This window comes from Pyrgilauda ruficollis, unplaced genomic scaffold, assembly GCF_017590135.1.
Source record: "Pyrgilauda ruficollis isolate IOZ18807 unplaced genomic scaffold, ASM1759013v1 scaffold16, whole genome shotgun sequence".
In the NCBI taxonomy this organism is placed as follows: Eukaryota; Metazoa; Chordata; class Aves; order Passeriformes; family Passeridae; genus Pyrgilauda; species Pyrgilauda ruficollis.
This window is the reverse complement of record NW_024514764.1, coordinates 13,718,577-13,742,315: the sequence shown is the minus strand read 5'-3', so window position 1 is coordinate 13,742,315 and position 23,739 is coordinate 13,718,577. Positions and strand designations below refer to the sequence as shown.

Sequence of the window (23,739 nt, the reverse complement as noted above, 5' to 3'; positions counted from 1 at the left end):
GCCCCATGCAGCTGAGAGGCAGCCACCATTCCAGCAGCCTGTCACAGTCTGGCTGGGGACCTGGATGTGACCCATCCCTGCACATGGATCTCTAAGCTCTGCAGGAACTTGCTGTGCGGGGCTATGAGGACACAAGGGAAGGATTCTCTCCCTCTGTTCTGCCCTTGTGAGACTCCAGTTTTGTCCATCTCTGGAGGACTCAGCCTTAGAAATATGTGGATCTGTTAGAACGAGTCCAGGGGACCCCATGGAGATGCTCTGTGCGCAGGATCCCCTCTGCTCTGGAACTAGGCTGAGAGAGCTGGGGGTCTTCACCTGGAGAAGGCCCCATGAAGACCTCAGACCCCTTCCAGTGCCTAAAGGAGGCTTATTAGTAAGAGGGAAAGCAATTTTTCACATGGACAAGCAGTGATGGGACAAGGGAAAAATTTTAAACTAAAAGGGGAGAAATTTAGATTGGGTACTAGGGAAAAATTCTTCCCTGTGAGGGTGGGGAGGCCCTGGCACAGGCTGCCCAGGGAAGCTGTGGATTTCCCATCTGTGGAAGTGTTCAAGGCCAGTCTTGACAGGACTTGGAGTAACTTGGTGTGGTGGAAGGTGAGGTGGGTTGGCAGGATTGAAATGAGATGAGCTTTAAGGTCCCTTGTATCCCAAACCATTCTGATTCCATGGTTCCAGTGGAAGAGGTCAGCTCTGCACTGATCCCCAACAGAAGAGAAAGAGTAAAGCTAAAATAGGGACCACACAGTGAGAAGGGCTGGAAGAGGCATCCCTGGAATAGCAGAGGAAGGAAAACCCACAGCAGGAGCTCAAGCAGAAATCCTGGGAGGGAGCAGCAAGAGATGCTGCTCCACATGACGTGGGGCAGGGGGACAACAGATGGAGGAGAACTTGGCCAGCCTGACTCCTCCAGGGGAAGGCTGAGCAGCCTGGGAAGCGCTCGGGCTGCAGGGAGCTTGGAGGGACCTCACAGGCCAGCCTGACCAGGAGCAGCGCGAACAGGGCGAGCACAGGCACGGAGCAGCACGGTCCCTCCACTGCTGCCAGGCCTGACCTCGCATCTAAACAGTGTCAGAGCACAGCTGGGGGTGGGGTGGAGGGGGATTTTTGGGAGACGGCCCACGTGGACCTAAGAGTCCATTACAGGTGGATTAAGGAGCACAAGAGGCTTGGCCAAGGCTCTGGCCGAGCACTGCGGGACGGGGCAAGGCAGGCTCCCCTTCCTGGCAGTGCCATGCTGCTAATTCAGCCTGGCCATCATCATGATTCATCCTTCAGGCCTGATTCCTGATGGAACAGATGTTCCCTGCCTACAAAAGAGGCTATTCACTCGCTTAAAAGAAGGGGATAAGCAGAATCTGGGTCTCTGCTATAAAGACACCCACGCCATTAGGAAGGACACACAGCAATTTAAAAAAACCACAAGCCCAAATAAGATCTTTCTCAGCGCTTCCCCTCTGAGCCAAACATCTCTGCTCCCTGGACTGTGCAGTGGAGGCACAGGGATGGACACGATCCTCAGACCAGGCAGGAAAAGCCTTGTCTGTACGTCAAAATGGGACTGCAACTCCCTCTCCATCTGGTCCAGAAGAGCTGGAGGCTTCCCCCAGAAGGAGGCCAGAGAAAGCAGCATTCACAGGAGCTTTTAATGCCATACAGGGAAAAAAAATGAGGCCAACAGAGTGGTGTTTGAGGCTGAAACCCAACTGACTGGAACAGATACCTCACAGAGGGAAGGTGCGTGCTGGCACGTACTCCTGAGACCTTCAACTAGAGCCAGGCTACAGCTACAGCTCAGCTGGCCTGCCCAGAACAGGGGGAGCTATTTGTGCTGCACCTCTGCATTTGCAACACCCCAACCAAGAATGCCAAGGCCCAGCCTACGGTTCTGTAACACCTGCAGTTGCTGGCAGTGGCAGCAGTTCCTCTGCCTGCACTCTCATCCTGAGCCTCTGTTTGCTGCATCCCAGATTTCCTGCATCCACAGACAGCAGTGCCACCAGTGAACCTGGGCACACTCCCTGCCTTTCCCACCACTAGGCACTGGAAGGAGATGGACTGGCCACCTAAGGATGTCCCCTTCATCCCAGAAGCTCTCTCTCACTAATTTAAAATACCACTGGGTTTCAGAATTAACAGGTTTAGCACTAGGTTTTAGACTTCCTCACCCTTGCACCAGGAGTGGGCTCTATGGGCTGTCTTCACCCCGGAGACCATTCTGCACCAAAATATGACATTTCAGTGCTAACAACCAGCATCCAACTGTTGCAAGGGAAGATCCCTGGAACCGAAGGCATGGAAGGTGCTGCCCCAGATCTATGGGAGAGGCAGGAACAAGCAAGCACTCACCTCCCGGCAGAAGGTCACGATGTTTTCCCACAGGGCTTTGGCCTCGCCTTCATCTGTTTGCCTCCTCTTCTCCACGTGCATGCTCTCCCTCCTCTTGAGGGGCTTGAGGCCCTTGTGCTGGGCCACGTACTGCTGGGGAGTGTGGCAGGCAGCGCAGTGCTTGGCCTTCACCTCGTTGAGCAGGGTGCAGGCGGGGCAGGCCCACTGGCCGGGCCTGTCCTGCCCGCCGGGCAGCGGGGCCGGGAAGAGCCGGGCCACCTTGCGCGCGGACGGGGCCTTGGCGCCGCAAGAGCAGCCGGCCCTGTCGCAGGCGCCGCAGTCGGGGCAGCGCGGGGCCGGCTCGCCCGGCGCCCCGTGCTCCTGGAAGCCGTGCAGCTTGGAGGAGCCGCACACCTTGCACTTCTGGGCCTGCGTGGGGTTCTTGAGGGTGCACTTGGAACAGGACCAGGTGGTGAAGTCAGGGCTGGAGGGGCTGCACGGGGTGAACCTCACAGAGTCCCCCACCAGGTTGATGGTATCGCTGCCTTTTTGGGTGCCGCAAACCTCGCACTTGCTGGCCCCGGAGGAGTTGAGCAGCGAGCAGGAGCTGCACTTCCAGTGGGACGGACTGACCTCCATCTCCTCCTCCAGCACGCTCAGCCGTTTGTTGGACAGCAGGTCCGGGAAGCGCGCGGCAGGGGCAGCCCTGGCCTGACCTTGGGGAGAGCCCTTCTGCCCCACGGCGCCTGTGGCTGCGGGCTGGGAGCCTTCGGGGCCCGGCATCTGCAGCTGTGGGGGCACCTCCCGCCGGCTTCGGGGCACAGGGTTGTTCTGGAGCCCCGGGGAGAAGGGGCTGAAGGCTGGTATCTTCTGGGCCTCTTGTTCCATAGCCACCGGGCCCTGGGTGGCCACGGCATCACCATCAGAGATCTCTGCGGAGACTGAAGGCTGTGGGGTGGAGGGGGCCATGTGGAATCCGGCCGGGGTGATGACTTCAGGGACGACCAGCGCCTCTGGTGGGATTTTGGGCAGGGAGAGCTTGCGTGGGCCACCACAGGCAGAGCAGGAGTTGGCCACGGGCGTGTTGTGCAGGGTGCAGCGCTGGCAAGCCCAGCCACTCTCCAGCTCTGCTTCATCGGGGCTCTTTCCCTCTGAGTCCTCGCTGCTGCTTTCTGCCTTGGCAGCTTCCTCCTTGGACATGCCCTTGGGCTCCACCAGCACGGCAGGCTTGGGCAAGATGCCATTGATGACGGGCAAGGGGGAGCCACTGGGCCCCGGCTCTGGGGTGAAGCCACACACCTCACAGGTTTCCTTGCCCAGAAAGTTCCTGAAGGTGCAGCGGGCACAGGCCCACTTCTGTTCCTCCACGCTGAGCCGCAGGATGTGGTTGAGGTCGGGCTTCTGGCGGGGGGCCTCGCAGATGGAGCACTGCCGCTGGCCCACGGGGTTCAGGAAGGTGCAGCGTGTGCAGGACCACTCGCGGACAGCAGCCATGGAGCCAGGAGAGTGGGAGTGGCTGCAAGAAAGAAGACACAGGGTGAGGCTGAGGCCAAGGCCACCCAATACGCAGAGGTACCACGTGTTTCCTGGGCTGGCATGGTCAGGACCTTGCTTCCAGGAAGGGAACAACCACCAATCCAGTCACTGCTCTATTGGCGCTTGCTCCTCTGGCACCGACAAATTCTCTAGGTGCATGGCAATGTGTTGGCTTCCATCCAAAATGCTCCAGGAAGGGCAAGAGAAGCAGCTCAGCACCCATTGACCCCATTCTCACAGTGGGGTTGTGCCCTGGTAAGCAAACACCATCTTTGTGCCCAACCCTGGCAACCTCGTGTGTCTGCAGGTCGTTCGGAACTCTTTGGAGGAGGTGACACCCTGCTCTGCCTTCTTGCTGTTCCAGCATCAACTCTTTTCTCCTTCTCTGCTCCACCCCACCTCTGTCTCACTTTCTGTTCCTGTCTCCCTCCTCTCCCTTCAGCTCCACACCACTTATCCACACTGGGATAACTGTGTTATCCCACACCAGACACCACCAAGCCAAGGCAGGCAGGCTTTGGTGTGCAGAGGTGCTTCTACCTGGCTGTAGGTTTTGGGGCTGGAAGCCTGGCCTAGTGAGCCTGGAAGCAGCAGCTCCATGGTGCACCATGTCCCAGCCCCAGCTGCTTCCCCACTTATCTGTGAAGTAGAGAGGCCATAATGCCCTTCTGGCTGCACCAGCCCTTGGTTTCAACCTCCAGCATTACCTGGGAATGCCTGAAACCCTGATGGAAGAATGGGTCCAACACACAACAGAACCACCTCATCCTAGGGCAGGAAGTCACAATTATGTTTTCTAGTCAGGTTCAATATTCTAAAAGTGCAGCAGCAGCAGCAGCTCCATGGACCATGGCAATCCCTGAGTTGCAGGGAGCAGCACTCCCCCCGTGCAGCCCTCCCAGTGCTTTCAGGCTGCCATGTGTGCACTCACACTGAGAACAGCCTTGCATGGTGCCCTTTGTCCCCTGCTTGGGGTCATTTCCTGCAGCTTGGAGCAAAGGTAGGGCTAAAGCAGAGTTTTCTGCTTCTTCCTCCTTCACATAAGAACAAACCAGCTCTCCCTCATTTGAGCATGCACCGGGAGCCTGGAGCCCTCCCTCCATGCACTCCTGCTCCCAGATAAGATGGCCAAGTCACAAATCCAATCTCAAATCCCAGCTCCAGGTCAGCTCTGCCTCTCTCCAGCAGAGCAGGTCCTTTCCAAGCCCTTCCAGCCTGCTCTGCTTGCCCGAGACCACAGACAGGGCCAATTGTGCAGAAGAAGCTTCCAAGCCCATCCCATGCCCTCAGCCCTTCCCAGGAAGAGCAAAGCCAGACCTCCAGAGACTAAGAGCAGCCTAAGTCATGGGAGCTGCACCTCAGTGGGCTCACCACTGGCTCCCTCTCCAGCATCCCTACAACAACCAAGTTCAACCACCACACTGGCTGGAACAAAGGGGAGAAGGTGTTTAATCCCATAAAGGGCAGGCACAGACAGCTCCGTGACGCCGGTGCAGCCTGTGGAAGGAACTGGGTTCTGGCTGGCCTCCAGAATCCCAAGCAGCAGCACCTGCACACACAGCTTCCCAAGGCTCTGAGCAGACTGCAATGCAGCAGCGAGGTCTGGAGGGGCAGAGGATGCAGCCAGAACCCCTCTGGGGAGGAGGGAAGTAACCCTCCCTTTGGCTGGTACATGAGAAACTCTCCTGGGAACACTCCAGCAGCAGCAGCAATCCAACCACATTTCTACACCACACTCCACAGCCACTGGAAGAGCAGCTCTACCTCACAGAGATCATATATAACCTTCAACTCCCTTCTTAAATCAAACGCTTCTCTAAATAAAGCCTGAAATCAAGAAATCCATTTTATTGCAAGAGAGAGCTTGAAAATTCATTCTGGTTCATATATGGTGCCTGCATCATTTGAACTCTGCAAGGTGTTTATTTACTGGAGTTATTCCCAGCTAAGAGAAATACAAACATTGATTTTTCTTCCTCAAGTCCTACAGCTGGGAGCCACTGTACATCCCTCTCCCCTGTGGCAGCACTATGTTCACAACATCTGAAAGGGAGATCATTCCTCAAGCAGAGCAGGGGAAGGAGCTGCTGCCCGGCTCTGGCAGCAAATGGGGCCATGAAGGGCACCATGACCCTGTTACATCCATTTGTCTTACTGGTGAGGTTCATCAAACCACAGGCATCAGCAAAAGGCAAGGGAAGGCTGTCAGCAACCTGTGCCATCCACCTCCAGCCTCCTCCATGCTGTGTACACAGTGCAGGAGAGCACTGGCTCCAAAAAATCCACCCAAAACACGGATGCCGCAGTGCTTTCTGTGGACTGGGACCAACAGCCACCAATCTTCCTCCTTCACATCCCTCACACACCCACAGTCCTACCCAGCAGGCAAAGGCTTCTAGCAGTGCCACCATGGGACTGTGGAAGGAATCACCCTGTTCCTTCCATAGAGAGGAGAAAACCTAGGATAACCTAATAGACAGAAGTACTACACGAGGGGACATTGGGATGAGCCACATCACCAGACCTGCTTGATGTGGCATCAGCAACAAGCTGCAGGCTCAGAGAAGGTAGCACCAGTTCACTTGGCTGAGCGGGAGATCCAGGCTCCAGGCAGCTGGAAGGGAGATGGAAGCCAGGACACTGAAGTGTCCTGGAATGGCACTGAGGAGCTGTGACATTTTCTGGTCCCATCTTCTCGCCCCTTGCAACAGGAGTCGGCCCCTAACACTGCCCAGCTGCTGCTGGGATTTCCACCTACTTGACTTTCTCAGGAAAACCAAAAAGCCTTCCAGAAGGACCGTCAGCTCTTCCCTCAAAGGTCCTGTAGTGGCAGGGCCACCAGTGTGACAAGCTTTGGCAGGAGACTCCTCTGCCTTCTGTTGCACATCATGGTGCCCAGCAGTCACATGGTTTTCCCTGAAAGTGAGTGAGAGGCACACAGCACGGCAGAGGACATGGGACACCTTCAGCTGTGTCCCACAGTTCTGGGTTCCCAGCCACCAGTCCCCCAGCCTTGGCAACTGGCAGGACACCAGCGTGCAGCCTGCTTTCCCTGCAACCCTGCCTAGGACTGATGGACAATTCCAGTCCCTGCCTGGAATGGAATAAAATTTAAGGTCCAAAGACCCCAGCAGGCACCAGGCTGGAACCTGCCTTTATATAGTCCAACCTGTACCAGAACGTGGTGGGTTGTGGCAGCAGCCTCTGTCCCACAGCGACAACCTCCTCCCAGAACTGAACCAGCTGAAGGAGAAATCCATCCTCAGCCTGTCCAAGCTCCACACTTCTCCTTAAACAGCCTGGCTGGCTCCTTTCCCAGCAGGCAACAAGGCTGAATGAGGAAATAGGGTTATCTCCAGCACCTATTCACCAGGCCCATCTGCTGAGTGTTAACACAGTCACTCTCCAGCCCCAGCAAACACAACTGAGATAAACATTGCCTGCCACCTTCCTGTGGGAGAGGAGCTCCTCTGAAACCAGGGACCTGGCAGCATCCACCCACAGGAGGGCTTTCCTGGGGGACACTTCACAGGGAGCAAGGTGACGCAGGGCTCCGCTCTGCATCCTGGCAGCGTGGAGCTGCTGGAGGCTCGTTTGGGGTGCACACAAAAAGGGCACCTTGGGGTGCAAGGACAGGGAAACAGGCTACAACCCCACACGTCCAGCAGCATGGATGGGGATGCATCCACATGGCTGTGCTTCCCACTACAGCAGCTCTCCCCAGCCAAGGCAGGAGACATCAGCTGGCAGGAGGCACCACCACATTGGCAGGCATGCCCCTACCTTGGCAATTGCAGCAGTGCAATTATCATGCTTAAAAAATAATATAGAAAGTACTCAAGCAAGCAGGCAGCTTTCAGCACACTGATCAGGTCCCAGGGAACCTCACTGCTCCAGGGATTAAGAAGGTTCCAGCTGGTCACCTTCCAAAACCACTTCAGGACAGTGATATCCCTGCCCCGGGCTCTGCTGAGCGATGAGTTTGCTGAGCCCTGTGTGTCCAGCTGCTGCAGAGCCCTGGCTCCTCCACAGCCACCAGACTGCCCAGGGATGGCCACCACCTTTGGGCACCATCTGGGACACAAGTCATCTCTGAAGCAGGGCAAAACAGGAAGGAACAAGGCAGGGTGGGGAACTGGGAAGAGCCCAAAAACCTGCAGTTTACATCTTTCCTGCTAGCAGGGAGCTGGTGGTGTGCCAGGGCTGTGGGATGTGCAGCTGGGCTCCAGGGCAGGAGACGGCACCCAGCTCTGGGCAGAAGCATTGTGGACTGCCAGAGAACAGCTCGAGGTGACCTGGGCACTGGAGTGAGAGATACCAAGGCTCTGCTGCAGAGCCCACACTGGCAACAGGATTAGAGGAGCTTGTGTCAATCACGCACAGCAACACAATCAGGCTGCTTCTCTAAATAAAATTACTCCAGAGCAGCTAAAGTCTTAAAACTTATGGCTTCGTTTCTCTCCCGCAGTAAATAAACAAATAAATAAAAATCAATTGTTCTAGTCAGCAGCACAAACCCCGAGCTCTCTGACACACAATGCATCCCAGCAAAATCCTCACTGACAAATACAAGAAAAAGCACTCGAATTTTGTGGAAGAAAAGAAAAGATAAATTACAAAAAAACTCTAAACAAATCCTGCCTCAATGTCTGTGAGCTGTGAATCCCTTCCCCTCAAGCCCATGCTTTCTATTTAATATTTCCCATTTAATTTTCTTTCAGTAGCACTGCGGACCCTGACCTAAGAGAGGACTGCTGAGCCTTCTCCCACACAGACCTACCACATCTCCAGAGCCAGCAGGAGCAGAAGGCACCTGTGCCCACCAGGAAGGGGTGCAGGAGGTCAGGAACCACTGAGAATCCCTCTGGCAGTGCACTGTTAGGAGCACACGTGGGTTGGGATCATGAAGCCCGGGCGAGGAGATGCTGTTGGCTGAGCTGACTCACTCTTGCAGAGCCAGGCAAGGGCTGGGAGGCTGGACCTGGAAGGTTGCAGCAGATATACTGGCAGAGCAACACAGAAACACGGGGAGCTGGGACTTTCCACTTGGTACAAGTTTCTATAGGAGCATCAGTGGAGACAAACAGTCTCTGATTCACACTTCTGAACCCCCAAGGCTATAAAGGAAAGTGTCGCCAGCTCCGTGCTGGCATCATCCAAACAGGGCAGGTTGCATAAGTACTTCCAAATCCTGCCTCCAAAGTGAAACAAGAAAATAAACCAGGCTTTTATACCAGTGACCTTCACCCCAGCCTTCCAGGACCCTTCTAACTCAGGATATTTGTCTCGGAGTGACATGGACAAAAATAAGGCACCAGAAGGGACCTGTCTCTTTGCCCTTGTCTTCCAGATCTGCTGAGCAAGGGCAGGGACAGCAAAGAGAACCCCCCCCCTAACTCAGCCACACTTTCCTGGAGCACTGTATCCAAGTATCCATGTCAGGCAGTGCCAGGTGGCCCCACTGCAATGGCATAAACATTCCCAAAGACAGAGGCTGCACCCCTCCACGTGTGTGCAGAAGCAGCACCCCACTTCCACAAGAGCAGGCATGGAGGATCCCAGAGTAAACAGGGCAGAAGAGACCTCAGGGTGGTCTCCAGCTCAAACTCCTGCTTCAAGCTGAATCTCTTAAAGGAATTGCAGCAGGTTTAGACAGTCTGGTCTTGAAAACCTCCAAGAATGGAGACTTCACAGCCTCTCTGGGCAGTGACCTCATTTAACTGACTGTCCATGGGCAGAAATGCTTCTCCTTATATCCAGTCTGATACTCTCCTGTTTCATCCTACGTTTGTTGTTTCCTGCCCTCCCACCATGTGCTGCTGTGAAGAACCTGCCTCTGACCTCTGGATGATGTGTCTGCAGGTATTGCTACAGCTCCTTCAATGCTCTCTCTCCAGCTGGAACTAATCACGGAATCATGGAATAGTTTGAGCTGGAAGGGACCTTAAAGATCATCTTGTTCCAGCCCCTGCCATGGCAGGGACACCTTCCGCTATCCCAGGCTGCTCCAAGCCCCATCCAGCCCGGCCTTGGACACTGCCAGGGATCCAGGGGCAGCCACAGCTGCTCTGGGCACCCTGTGCCAGGGCCTGCCCACCCTCACAGGGAACAATTCCTTCCCAATATCCCATCCATCCCTGCCCTCTGGCAGTGGGAAGCCATTCCCTGTGTCCTGTCCCTCCATCCCTTGTCCCCAGTCCCTCTCCAGCTCTCCTGGAGCCCCTTTAGGCCCTGCAAGGGGCTCTGAGGTGTCCCTGGAGCCTTCTCCTCTCCAGGTGAGCACCCCCAGCTTTGCCATCCTGGCTCCAGAGCAGAGGGGCTCCAGCTCTAAGTGATCAAATCAGGGGCTTCCTTTGGACTCACTCCAGCAGGGAAACATCTTTCTTGTGTTGAATTCTTGACTGAGCCCAGCTCCCTCACCCTCTCCTTGCAGGACTCACACTCCAGCAGCCTGACCACCAAAACACCCCAACACCAGCCCCAACACCAAAAACAGCTCCAAAAAGGTCACCACTTTCTTTATGCAGTCTCTGACCCCAGGCATCCCTCTCAGCCAGGACCAGAGCTGGGGCTTTGCTCTGAGTTCCCTTTGTTCCTTCAGTTGGTGGAAGGGAACCACAACAACTACAACTACACAAATTTCTCCTTTTGTTGGAGCACTTCTTGATCCTGAAATATTAATTTTTGAGCACTCCAGAGCTTTATCATATATTTATATCTGCTCTCACTCTTTAGCATCAATCCACTGTCAACGAGTTCCCAGAAACACAGCTTAGGTCAGGGATGGAAAATCAGCCAAGGGACCAGCCTGGTCCCCTTCCATGGCAAACTCTCCTGTGGCCAGGACATCCCTTCTTTCTGGAGGCTCCCTCCTCCCTGCCCGGTATCAGTGCTCCTGACCATCATTGAGCAGGACAATCACATTTATGCAGGAAGTGGCATTTTCTACTGGTGATAACCTACAGTGAATTTAAAGAGAACAACTGGATTTGTCCTGTTTAGTAAAGCAATGGTGGCAGGCAAAAATCCCTCATCAAAGCAGAAGGGAGGGGAAAAAAGGTCTAATTCTGCCGCAGGAACCCATGCAAGGGCGAGCACTTGATAGTGAATGGGGCCATAAAACACCCAGCAACACCACACAACCCTCCCTAGAGGTGCCAAGAGGCTCAGACAGACACAAAGAGTTTCCCAAGCTGATGACGCACTCCAGTTCCTGGGAATTTCTTGGTCCCATGGCACCAAACTTCCAGATGGTTCTAGCACAGTTTCTATTGAGTTTCTTCTTTTCCCACACTGGACACAGCTCCTGCAGCTCAAATGTGCTCCAACAGCCAGGGAGAGAAGAGGCTGGGAGTTTTAATGAGAAGTTCCCAGGGGAAAGCTGAACTCTGCTAATGAGAGGTCTGAGAGAAAAAACACTGGCCTAGCTGTACAGGGTGCACTCAGCACAGGAGTTTTCTGGCAGCCAACAAAGCCACAGAACACACTCTCAAACTGCAGCTGTCCCTGTAATTTACTCTCTTGTCACCTCCCCAAAAACTGGGATTGCCTGTCAGATGTGAGGGTGAGAGGGGACATCTTGCTGTGGAACAGGCAAAAAAGAACTTCATAGAATCACAGAATGTCCTGAGCTGGAAGGGACCCGCAGGGACCATGAGTCCAACTCCTGGCCCTGCACAGGACACTCCAACAGTCCCGCCCTGTGCATCCCTGAGAGCATTGGGCAAAGCTCTGTAAATACCAATGCTTGCAAGGGGTGCAAGTGGGATAGAGAATACACTCCTCTATCCTCCACCAGCCATGAAGAGACACCAAGGGATGTGTTCAGAGTGTGGTGGGAAACAGGAGGAGGGCAGAAGCACAGCTGGGTCAGGAGCACCCTGAAAGCTCCTGTGACACACACCGAAGTCCGGCTTTGATAGGGAAGGGAAGTTGAGGAGACTGCAAGCCATGACAGAGTCCTCATGACTGAAATCCCTGGGTTTTGCTCAGGAAAATGGAGGGAAGGGGCAGAGTCTTTGGAGGGATCTGCCTATCTGAAGTTACTGGAGTTGCTGCAGGAATGCCAAGTGACACACACCTGGAAGGAGCGTGCCTCACGCTGGCTTCTCTCTGAGCCTGGGGACACACAGGGAGAGTTACCCTAAACTGATGGACAGCAGACAAGAGACTTTAATCACTCTTCATCAAAGCAGAATCAGAATCTGGAAGGCTTGTCTTGTGAGAAAAACAGGCTGGGCATGATTAGCCTTTAATATACCTTAATTGCTGCAGTGTTGTAAGAAATGAGCTCTCAGAAGAAAACCAGTTTGGCTGGCAAAACACAGGCATGCTGGGACAAGACCATTCCCAAAGGCTCCTTGGCTAATGAGCAGGTTTCCCACATGTCTGCCAGGACAACAATTACAATCCCTGGGGATACAAAAGGAGGAGGCAGACTGAGTATTCCAAGGTCAGCGAAGTCCAAGTTCCAGCTTTGCTCGAAAGCTTTGCAGGCTCTGGATTCACGAGCTTTTGATGAGGTCTCTCGCCCTACAGCAGCACCTCCTGCACCTGTCCAAGGTTATTGAGATGCAGGGCCCAGATGAGATGGCCAACAGCAATGTGACTTGTTCAAAACCCAGGAAGGAAGGACTCAGTAGCATGGGATCATCATGGGACAGGCTCTGGAGCAGCAAGGCTGGCAGGAGAACAGCCCAGGAAGGTCCTTCTGGAGCCCCAGCCCTGGAGACAGCCACCAGCACAGCCTCAGCTCCTCCCAAGCTGCACTATTTCTCATTAAGATCAATTCCAGCCTGTTGTTATAATTAATAATCTCATCTTGCCTCCCTGCATGCAAGCAGGGGAAATTTCTGCAGCTGCAATCAGACTTTACTTCAAAGAAACCAATTTAGCACAGCGCTACTGCTGCCATCATTCCTCTTACTCAATGACTTTATTTACCTTTTCTGTACCTAATTTCCCCGGTCCTTTGTGTGCCTGGGGAAATTAAAAGCAAAAAGTACTGAGCTCCATTTGCACCCAAATATTACAGCAGGGTGAGGAAATCTGTGTCCTTAACTCAGCCAGCATCGTACCACGGCCATTAACACACTGATTTGGCTTCAGGAGGTGATGAACTGAACAGCCTTGCTTTGAGTACACAACACTGACTTTGACCAAAATCTACATATAATGGATATTTAAATCCTCTCAAGAGCAAATACAGAAATGAGGTACAGCAGTTTTATAGGGGGTTTGTCACAGTGGCATGAAATTGGTGTAACTTGGGTGTAAAAGCACAAAGGACATCTGGATCTGCCAAAACATCAGTGAGTGCTTCAGCATGCCTGCAGCTCCCCAAAAAAGCTGCTTTTTCAGGGAAAATAAGCCCATAGTCCTCCAGCGAAGGCAACACAAGAATTCAAGGATTTTATCTTTTTTTATCAATAACAGGCCTGAATCCTTGAAAACTGATGACTCCAAGTTCTGTTGGATACCTGGAGCTTCAGCTTCTCGCACACTTGGAGCAAGAAAACACTTTGAGAAATGTATTTTTGTTTTTTAGAAAGCCCTGTAAAAATTGGATCAGCTACCCTGTATGGTTTTTGTAACTACACTCCATCTGTGGTCTGAGCAGAAAGTTTCCCATGTAAAATAAACTTGTCCAGCAAAATCTGTGACCACCTAAAACAGAGGAAGCACTGAACATGCGAGCAGGTCACATCACACAGGGATGAGAACACAGATCTCCAAGCCTCCTCTGGTGTTAGGACAGTGTAAGATGTACAGAAATCAGGGAATAACAAAAACAGCAGGGAGAGGATTTATGACCAGGGCAGCTGCTCTAGGACCAGCAAGATGCTGGGGAGGAACAGCTGGGAAGATGATGTTCTTTAATACTGCTGCTACACTAATTCATTTCAAATCATGGCAGGTTTTAATTAGAAAAACCTGCCATGATTTGAAATGAATTAGTGAATCTTGAGTAGGAAAAGCAGGAGGGATGGCCAGAAGAGCTCAGAGTGGAAGGGTTTCAGATGAAAGGCATGAGGGAATGGAGTAGAGGACATCTCTTTGTGTGTCTCATGTCTGGAGAGCAAGGCATGGTACAGGTTTGAGGAGCTGCAGGTGATGCTCTGTGAGCAGCTCCACTCCCCTGCCCCCTCTCACAGCCAGCACCACCAGCTCAGCTCCAAAACACCACCCTGGACCTTCAGAGAGTAAATTAAATCAGAGGAGAAGGAAATTCAAAGCCCTTTGCTGCCTTTGAGGCCTGTGCTGCTGGGGGATGCCCCATGAGTGTGGAGGGGGCTGCCTGCCCCTCTCACAGCCCCGTGGGGGTTGTGGGGTGCTGGAGCCATCATGGCACAGCCACAGGAAGGGGGTGGGAGGGCACTGCCAAGCCCCCTCTCTCCTTTGGTCCTACCAGTTCCCAGCCCTACAACGGGCAGGCTGCTATGTGCTTCAGAAACAACCATCTTTTTCCCTAAGTTCTCCCTGATAAAATACATCAAAGCATAGCTCCAGGGTGCAATTAAGACAAAAACCAACAGTAATAAGAGCCTGGTACCATTTGGGATGGAGGAAGAGAGAAAGACTCATGTAGCCATGAGGTCTGAGACTAAGGAGAGCAGGGCTGCAGTCTGGCAGGCAGAAGCAGAGACCCCAGCCTCCTCTTCCTCCTCTCCTAGGGCTTTAATTTGGCCACCATCCCAGCTCCTGGCACAGCTGCTGCTGGGAACTCTTCCTGTGAACGAGGAAAGTTCTCAAGCCAAGCTGTGCAGTTGCACTGTCCCATGCCAGAGCAGGCAGTGCCCTTCCCGGGGCTGCCAGTGACACTGGGGCACCCCGGGCAGCACCATCCCAGAGAGCTGGAAGGCAGCAGGGCACTGAGCTCCATGGCCAGCAGCTGTCAGGCTCCTCAGCATGATTAGCAGGCCTTAATGAAGAGCTAAGCCAGTCCTGGACCTCAGGAAAGCAGCTCACGCTTAACATCTCAGCCAAAAAGCTTTGCACTGATCTGCAGAGAGAAAGACAGACTGCCAGGGGCCAGAGGAAGAGAGAGGAACTCTGGCAGCTCCCAGCATCCCTGGAGCTCAGAGTGTGGCTGATCAGGGCACAGCAATGAAGCCACTGCAGCTACACCACAAACATCACCCGGCAGCCAGGCACGGGCGAGGATGGAGGGTCCCCCACAGCCACTGCCACCACAAGCACACATGCTTGACTTGCCTGGGCATGTCACCAGCTCCTTTGGTGACAGAAGGCCAGAAGGCAGAGGGCAAACCTGAATGCCCCCTCTCCTACATCAGGAACCCTGTCCAAAGATGCACAGAGCAAAGTCCCAGCTGAACTGGGTCCTGCAGTTTGTACACACACATACACATGCTCTCCACTGAGTCCCTGGCTCCACACACAACTTCCAGTGCACTCACACTCCCTGCCAGCTGCTGGAAAAGACACACCAAGGCCTGGTGCAGCTGCTGTGCTGGAGCCAGGCCCTCCCACTGTACTGACCTGTGCTGGAGAGGGGCCACCACAGACAGCAGCAAACCCCTCCAGCCTCACAGATGGCTCCTGCCCTTCCTGCTCCCGGAGCATCAGCACCTTATCCAGCTCTGTTCCCCTTCCCATGTCATGTCAGGTCAAGCAGCTGAATGCAAGAGCACACAAAATTTGTTGCTGCATCAGGCAAGATTTGGGGAGCCTGTTGCCAGCTGCAGCAGGCTCTGCCCTCCTTGCAGGCTTGGGGGGAGGAGGAAGAGCAAGGAGGGGGAGAAGCAGCCTCAGGTCTGCTCAGATTCAGGGCACACAAACCAGCATCTCCCCACGCAGCAGGAGCAAGAAGCAATTTATTGTGACAAATGGTGAAAGCCTGCAGCGGGGTTGGCCCTTCCTGTCAAAGCTGGTGAACCACACCAGGAGAGGAGAGGGCCTGGTAGTCAAGTGGGATATGCATCATTCCTGGGGGGAAAACCATCAGCAACTCAGGAGAACCAGGCTGCAAGAGATCCCTGCCTGCCCACCTGGGATGCTGGCAAGCACCGTGTGAGCCAGCCACCACTGCTCATCCCCCCCTCTCAGGGCTGCTAACTGCCACCTCTCAGTGTCCCCTGCTCCAGAGGGGTCATGCCTTGGCCCTTCAGCCTCCAAAAGGGGTTGAAGGTTTGGGCAGAAGTGTCTGGGATGGGAGACAGGGTTAGGGCAATGTAGCACAAGTGGGATGTTCATATCTGCACATCGAGCTCGTAAGTGAATTTCTTGTTGAGTGTGGAGAGTTCACTGTACAGAAGGACAGGAAATAAAATTCTTAACTTTTAAGGAACCTTAAACAAGGAGAATCTGGGATGCCAGTTGTGTGAATTAGCCAGGAGAGAACAGGGAGAAGCCCCTCCTGAAGCAAAGGAATTCCAGTGTCCATTTGGTCTCCAGTGAATACAGAGAGATGGCTGTGTCCTCCTCAGCTTGCAACACCAGTCTGGCTGCCACATTTCCTTTTCCCACAAAGTATCTGGTGGGGTTCCAGACAGAACTGGGACTGATTTCCCACTGCAACCTAAAAACACCATCAGCACCCAAAAAGAATATGGCTTCACACCTGTACAGAGTTCTCTGTGCCTGCAGCAAACAGTGGTGTTTTGGAGAGCCTTGGATTCTTCTTCCATGGGGACTAGAGAGCAGCCAAAGCACTGACAGACCACTAAGTCTAAGACAAATTCAGATATGAAATGTGAATCTCTCAAGCCCTGGCAATGCACCTTCACCATCCTCTGAATTCCTCTCACTGAACAGCAGAATGATTTCCCAACCTTTGGGTCAATCCAGAGCTGCTTCCTGAGCTGCAACAGCCACGTGTGGGAGCACATACTTCCCTGCATCCCGGAATAGAAAGCAGCTGGAGTCGCATCTGAACACTGCAATGGGAAGATGAAAGACTTCCAGACACTCCTCTTTTTCCACTGAGCCCTTTAGAAGCTCCTCTCCCCATCTCACTTCACATACAGCTCCTTCAGCTGCTGATTTTCCACAGGTGCTGAACTTCCAGATGCTCCTGCAGGCTTTTCCATTTTAAAATTTATTCTATTTAAATAACAGTGCATATGGGTTATTACAGCTAGTAAAGGGTGTGTGTATGTGTGTGGGGGAACCTGATCCTGAGATCCAGAAGGCTCCCAGGACCTCTGAGCACGCAGGCACCAGTGCCTGGCTCCAGAGGAGCAGAGCCAGCTCTGCCTGCAAACATCACCCCAGGGCTGTGAAGGAGTTGCCAGCTCACCTACATCACACCAGGTCCTTCAGTGCTAGTGAGGAGGTTTATACCAGCCCAGGAGACACCAAGACTGCTGTGTCCTTTCTAGGACAGCTGCCACCCCCTGACCAGGATGAAGGCCAGATCTTCAGGACAAGACCAGTGCCAGGATCTAACCAGGAGCTTACAGAGGGCTTCCATCACCCCAGTACCACTCCCACTGTGCTTGAGCTGGGTGAGCACAGCTCTGTAAAGATCTCACAACACAGGAGCCCAGCTTCTCTTGGGAGAGAAAAGGATCCCAAGGCAAACCTACTGATGTGTCCCTCACCCCAGCAGCCAGGGTACCACAGGAGAAGCTCACAGATTGTGGCATGGAGATCCTTGGAATAAGTTTGAATCAGCTCTCTCCAGGTTCTACTTGAAATGGGCTCAAGAGCAGCACAGGCTCTTCGAAGGAAGCACAGGGATGTAGGATGGAGGATGCAGGCAGGGAAGCCTTTCAGCTGAGAATGTGGGAATGAAGGGAAGTACTGATGGGGCTGATAGCCACAGTTGTTTCACAATACAGCCTTACCTGCTCTCAGCAGGGTGGGGAGGATGCAAGGAAAGGAGCAAGAAGCTGAACTCATTAAGCGTCTCTCTCATCTGAGGAGCTGGGACAGCTTCAGCAAGGAGGGTGGACTCATGGGACCAAAGGACACTTGTTTCCATCCACTTAGCTCCCCACACCTGAGGTATGTTTGAACAGTCACTTCAAAAGCAACCCCTGAGGAAAGCAGGCTGGATGAAGAGGAACCTCTACTTGTTGTTTTCATTTCTCTGTCTTTAAGCCAATTAAGGAATTTCTTTTTAAGTGAGGGTCTGTGGTCTGCCTCAAAGAGCCTGCACTCCCCAGAGAACAGAGAAGGGTGAGGTGGCCATCTGGAGCCAGCACTGCAGGGATTTGTGCTTCTCTACAAAAAAAAAGAAACTCTGCTCCAAAGCCCCAGAACCTCTCTGTTTTCTAACACACTTCTGCAGCAGGTGCCTCTCCCCTTTGCACCTCGGTTTTCTCAGCGGTACATCACACAAAAAGCAAGTGGTGTTGACTTCAGGCAGAGTTCTCCTTGTGTCTTTCAACACTTGCCCAGTGTTTGAAGAATCCAGCATGGAAAATGCCTTTAAAGCTTCACACCCAGCCAAGAAGAGGCCAAGACAAAGGCATGGTCTAAACTTTATCCTGGTCTCTTATTCACAGAACCACAGAATGGGTTGGAAGGGACCTCCAAGTCCATCTCATTCCATGGGACACCTTCCACCATCCCAGGCTGCTCCAAGCCCCATCCAGCCTGGCCTTGGACACTGCCAGGGATGGGGCAGCCACAGCTTCTCTGGGCACCCTGTGCCAGGGCCTGCCCACCCTGCCAGGGAACAATTCTTTTCTAACATCAGGGTGGCCAAGCTCTAATGTGCTGGAAGGGAGCTACAAACACAGGCAGAACATCCAAGGACACAGAACCGAGCTGGAAAATTTTTGCTGGGACAAACAGCTCCTGGTGTGGGACTGTGCAGACAGATCCCTTGCATGGACTAAATGGCAAAAGTTTTGCCTTTCACACACCACTCAGAGCTATTTTCCATCATTTCTCCTACCACAGCCCATGGAGGATACACACATTCTGCATCAGGTAACAAAAGCACATGTGTGTGCAGGGTAGTTTGGAGGGACAGGTCCATTTGCTCAGATGAAGACCACCTTGTACTGTCTTCATGGACAGGGAACAACTTTAGGATCACACACCTGAACAACAGCATTTGGAACTTATGCTGGTATTCCTTCTAGTCCATGTCTGAGGCTGTGTTTGACAACACTTCCCAACACACCTGATGTTTGAACTGAAGGCTGGGGTGGGAGAAGAATTTTCCTGTTTCCCAGGACTAGAGAGATGGGGGACTAAGGCTATGGGCCCATACCTGGAAAGAGCCAGGAAAACCTGATGGGACTGCAAAGTCAGGACTCACCTACATCCCCTTACTCCCACTGCAACTTCCTCACATGGGGAGGCTGCAAGAGGAGATTTACTGGTGGCTGCCAAGCCAAATTGCTGCTCAGCTAAAGATTTATGCCGCAATTTGTAGAGCTGTTAAAATAGAATTGGAAGAGTGGTGGGGGAAGAGAAAGAGGGAATGAAAAGAGAGGGGAGGGGAAATTGGTCAGGAGCAATACCACAGCTCCAAAGCTATTTGCTCCACCTCTCACATCTCCATTGAAGCAATCACTCTGCATTTCCAGCTGCTGTGCTCCAGCCTTCAGATCCTGCAATGCCAATGCCTGGGCTGGCTTCGCAGCAGGGCACACGCAGGGCTCAGTTAATAGAAATCCATGCATCTCCACAGCACCTGAACTGTCAGGCTCAATAAATACAGCTGGCAGAGAATGGTACAAAAGGGACAGGGCATCTGCAGGCTGGTGGTTGCTCACATGACTTCCACACTGCAGCCACCAAGGACAGGAGAAGGGACACCCCCACCCCAAACGTCACCCACTGCCTTCTCATTCTGGCGCTGGTTAAACACCATTCCTACCTGCTGAGGTCAGAGGTGAGCTAAATTATCCCCTGCACCTCCAGGAATTTGCCAGCTCTGCACACTAGATCTGGAGGAAAAGGCTGTCAAGTCATGGATTGATATTCCTGCATGTGCAAAGAGCCAGGGGGCACCAAGGCCCCCATTGCCCCCTCTCCTGAGAAGCCAAGGGAAGGTCAGAGTGCCCTGCAGCTTCCAGGGAATCCTGACTCTGTTCTGCACAACTGGGTGTCACACAATCTTCAAAAAATCAAAAGCAAAACCTCTTTAGTGAACTTCAACAGAACAGCTTTCCTGTGACATCATCCCTTCATCCCCATGCCCTGAGCCAGCCCTCTGTCCTTTACTGCCAAAACCATGGAGGAATTTCAGAATTACAGCCAAGGAGACTTTGGCCTTTCAGCCCCTGGGCATGACCCAGGCCAGGCTCATTCCTCATTCCAGAAATCACCCTAGGGCTGGGGGTTTCAGTTTACTGAGAGGTCGAACTATGGATCCAAACTGACCCCCCAGGCACTGGGGAACTCTCAAGCCTTGCCACTGAAACATCTCCTTGAGGTGCCCCAGCCAGCAACTGAGTGCAGCTCCCTCTGGCAAGGGAGATGGAGAGGATGGGATCCTGTGCACAGGCTGAGTCCCACCAACAGCAATGGATCTGTTTGTGTGTGTGCTCCTCACCTATAAAGGCCACTCCTCTTTCTCATGTGCCTGAACTTTAGAGGGGACAATTAGCCACAGTTCCCTAGAAGCTCAATGGGATAAAACACACTGACCTTCCTGTGGTTTGGCTGGGAATGCTTCATCATGCACAGCCTACTTGGCATTTTCATTTCCTGGCACTGGCGGCTTCTAGGACAGTCCTGGGCAACATTCAGTGCCAGTGTGCAGGTGAAATAGCTCTGGGTGTGCAGAGTGCACCCTGGCCTGTATCCTCTGGCACAGCATCCTGTGTGGACAGTGACAGGGGCTCCCTCAGCACAAAACCCTTCCATGCACCTCCTGCCCATCAGCACCAAGGCAGCGGTGCCTCGAGGCTATCCCAGGCAGTTGCCAGCCACAGATCACCCTGGAGGATCCCAGCAGCAAACACCAGGCTCCAGGGGGACACAGGGGCACTCCAGAAGCCCACCACAGTCCCAATGCCCCATCAAACACAGGTTCAACACAGGAATCCATACTTGGCCTCAGACTGAGTTTGGCATCACTGTGCCCTTTCAAAATAGGGAAATTGGTTTCTTCAGCCTCTTGGAGACAGAGAGGAGGATTTGGTGGGTTCTACGGGAGGGCCAGGAATGGAGCAGAACAATGCTGTGCTGGGGCAGACTGAGCCAATGATCACCCAGCACCCCAACCTGCTCCTTCTGCTCACACCCCAGGCTCTAGAGCTATTGCCACCTTAACCGAGCCAGCAACTGAGCCTGGCAGACTCCAGGAGTAGGCAGACAGGCTGGAATTACCAGGGAAGCCCCTCCAAGTTATACTGTACCCTGGAGGCCTCCAGGCTGGGTAATTCAGACTGTAGCACTGTTTACTGCCTTGTAAAGATGACACACACTTAACTTAGTATTGTGACAGCTGGAATCAAGAGGATGCTCCTGGCTGGAGCACGTGCCATTAACCCTCCCGAGTCCATGTGCCAGAGGGAAGCATCCTGCCAGCACAGCAACCCCAGAAGGGCCAGGCTGGGGCTGCTCCAACAGCTCTGTGTCCCTTCCCTGCAGCACACCACTGAGTTTTCTACCAAGGAGAGCAGCTCCTGCTGTTGTTTAAAGCTCCTGAACCTCATCAAGTCACACACAGGCTCACAGGCAGCCCCGGGTAAGCTCAGCACATGTACTCCTCAAGGACACCCTGAAGGCCATCACTGCTGACCTGCATGGGACAGCGGAGGAAGGAGCACACGTGCCCTGGAGACTGAAATGCTGCACAGACACAGGGCCCTGTCAGCTGCTCTGCCCTCCCCAGCACACTGCCACCAAGAGCAGTTCCTGAGCAAGCAGGGCTGCAGTGCCCACAGCAGTGTGCCCAGAAGACACATTTACTGCAGGAGACATAACCCAGGGACAACAGGTCCCAGGGTGAAGCCTTGCTGGAGATTCACTAGGCTGTGTGTCAAGTGCTCAGTGCCAGTCCCTGCACGTGCCACAGGGGCTGCTGGGCAGGACAGCAGCAATGGCACTGGTCACTCCATTCTTGCCATTGGCTGCAGCCTGAAGCTCCTGCAGAACAACAGTCTTTCCATATTCCAGAAGCACCAAATGTTTCCATGTTTGACCCTCCCCACAGACAGACACAGCAGCTGTAGGCAAGGCAACAGGAGAGCAGGAGAAGCCTCAGCTCCTGGGCAGGGAAGGTACAGCTGGTGGCATGGGTCTGACAGAATGTCCCAGTGCTGCAAGGGGCACGTGCCAGCCAACACCAGGGCTCTGAATGAAAGGTGTCCTCTCCTTGGCATTCCAAGGAAGCAGGGGAAAAAATACACGTATATACACACACACACGTGTGTCCATCCACCTACCTATAGCTTCACTTTTCCAAGGCAGGGAGATTAAAATCAGATTTTAAGGAAGACAAAAGATCCTGCTTGTGGCTGCCTTCTCCCCACCCCACAGCTGGGGAATGCTGCTGAAGACCAAGGAGTGCAGACACTGTCCCCTCCCACAAAAGCTGGCAAATCCCCAGCAGCCTCCCCAAATCCCCTTTTGCTGTAGCCAACCTGCCACACTCCAAATGCCAGAGCCCAACTCTGCGTAACCGCAAGCCCCAGTGTGTGATGCACAGGGAGCACTGGGAGCAGCAGGGCTGGAACCTGAGCGTCTGCAGCCCCAGCTGAGCTCTGCACAGCTCTGGGCAAGGGCAGGCAAGGCCCCCCCAGCCCCCTGCAAGCTGCTGACTTGGCAGCCTGCAAGCACCTGCAGCCCAAACTCTCCTCACCCCCCACACGGCAGCCCCAGCTCTCCTGCTGCCATCCAGAAGGGCTCCAGGCTGCCTTCACACTCCACTTCCAGCTTCCTTCTGGTGTGGATGTCCTGCTGCAGCCTCAGAAATGCCATCTGTAAGGCAGCAGCAGCTTCCTTCTCTTCGGATCAGTTCCTCTCAGCTCCTCAGGGTGACCTGGAGCACCTGCCCCTCGCAGGGACTCAGGGATGCCCGGGGCTGCTGTGAGCTGCACGGGCTGGCAAAGGGTGCTGCCTGAGATCCTGGTGCCTTGCCAGGCAGAGTGGGAATGCTGGCAGGGTGAGAAGCACGGGAAGGTGCCCAAGTCAAAGAAGAGCCCAGGGCAGTTTGTTTGAAGAGAGTGGCTGAAAAGTCACAGGCACCTGTGTTGGGTGTGGGTCCACAGGCAGGAACAGAGAGAGGCAGCACAGCTTGGCAAATGCAAACTGTACCCAAGCACGGCTCCCCTTTCCTCTGTGTGCCCTTCTGTTGGCAGCAGCCCCGTGCTGAGGGTTGTTCCATCCCAGAGAACAAAGGCCTGCAGAGGGTTCATTCAGCACAGCCTCCCCTGCACACTCAGCACCAGGCTGAGCTGGGATCAAGGGGCCTTTCAGGGACACAGGGCTGGGGATCACAGGGGAAGAGGCTGCAGGGAGATGGGTGCAGCTCTGAGCACCCCCTGGCTGTTTGTGACTCATGTTAGTCAGATTCCAGGCCAGAGCCACCACTGTCAAACTGGATTAAGTTACTGGTTGGAGAAATCCAGCACGTTCCTTTCACAGCAAGCAGCCTAGTAATGTGAGAGGGGAGCAATGGGCTCTGGAGTGATCCCAGGGAGTGCTGGGTGCAGACAGGGAAGGGAGCTCCCTGCCCATCCAGAGCAGGAGAATATTCCTGCCTTCACCCCTCCTCTCACAAGCCCACAACATGAGGTCACTGCAGGCCCATGTCCCTCCAGGACAGATGCTGCACACTGTTAGGAGGATGTGTTTGCAGTTCCCATCCTGATCCAGAGAGAAGGAATAACCCTCCAAACACACACCTTTCTACATTTCCTCCTTCCTTGAAGCAGCTCAGCCAGGTTCCTGAGCTTCCCACTATCAACAAATCCATCCACCAGCTCCTGCCAGAAGACTGAG

General features: G+C 53.8%; 1 protein-coding gene across 5 annotated transcripts in view; it reads right to left on the bottom strand.

Annotated features, from left to right (window-relative positions):
• CAPN15 (calpain 15) overlaps window positions 1–23,739 on the bottom strand; it is a 56,359-nt gene that overhangs the window by 10,363 nt on the left and 22,257 nt on the right. For all 5 annotated transcript variants that reach the window (XM_041462515.1, XM_041462514.1, XM_041462518.1 and 2 more), the window contains one exon: window positions 2,350–3,844. In XM_041462515.1, the coding sequence (XP_041318449.1) occupies window positions 2,350–3,844 (1,495 nt within the window). The remainder of the gene's footprint in view (window positions 1–2,349; window positions 3,845–23,739) is intronic.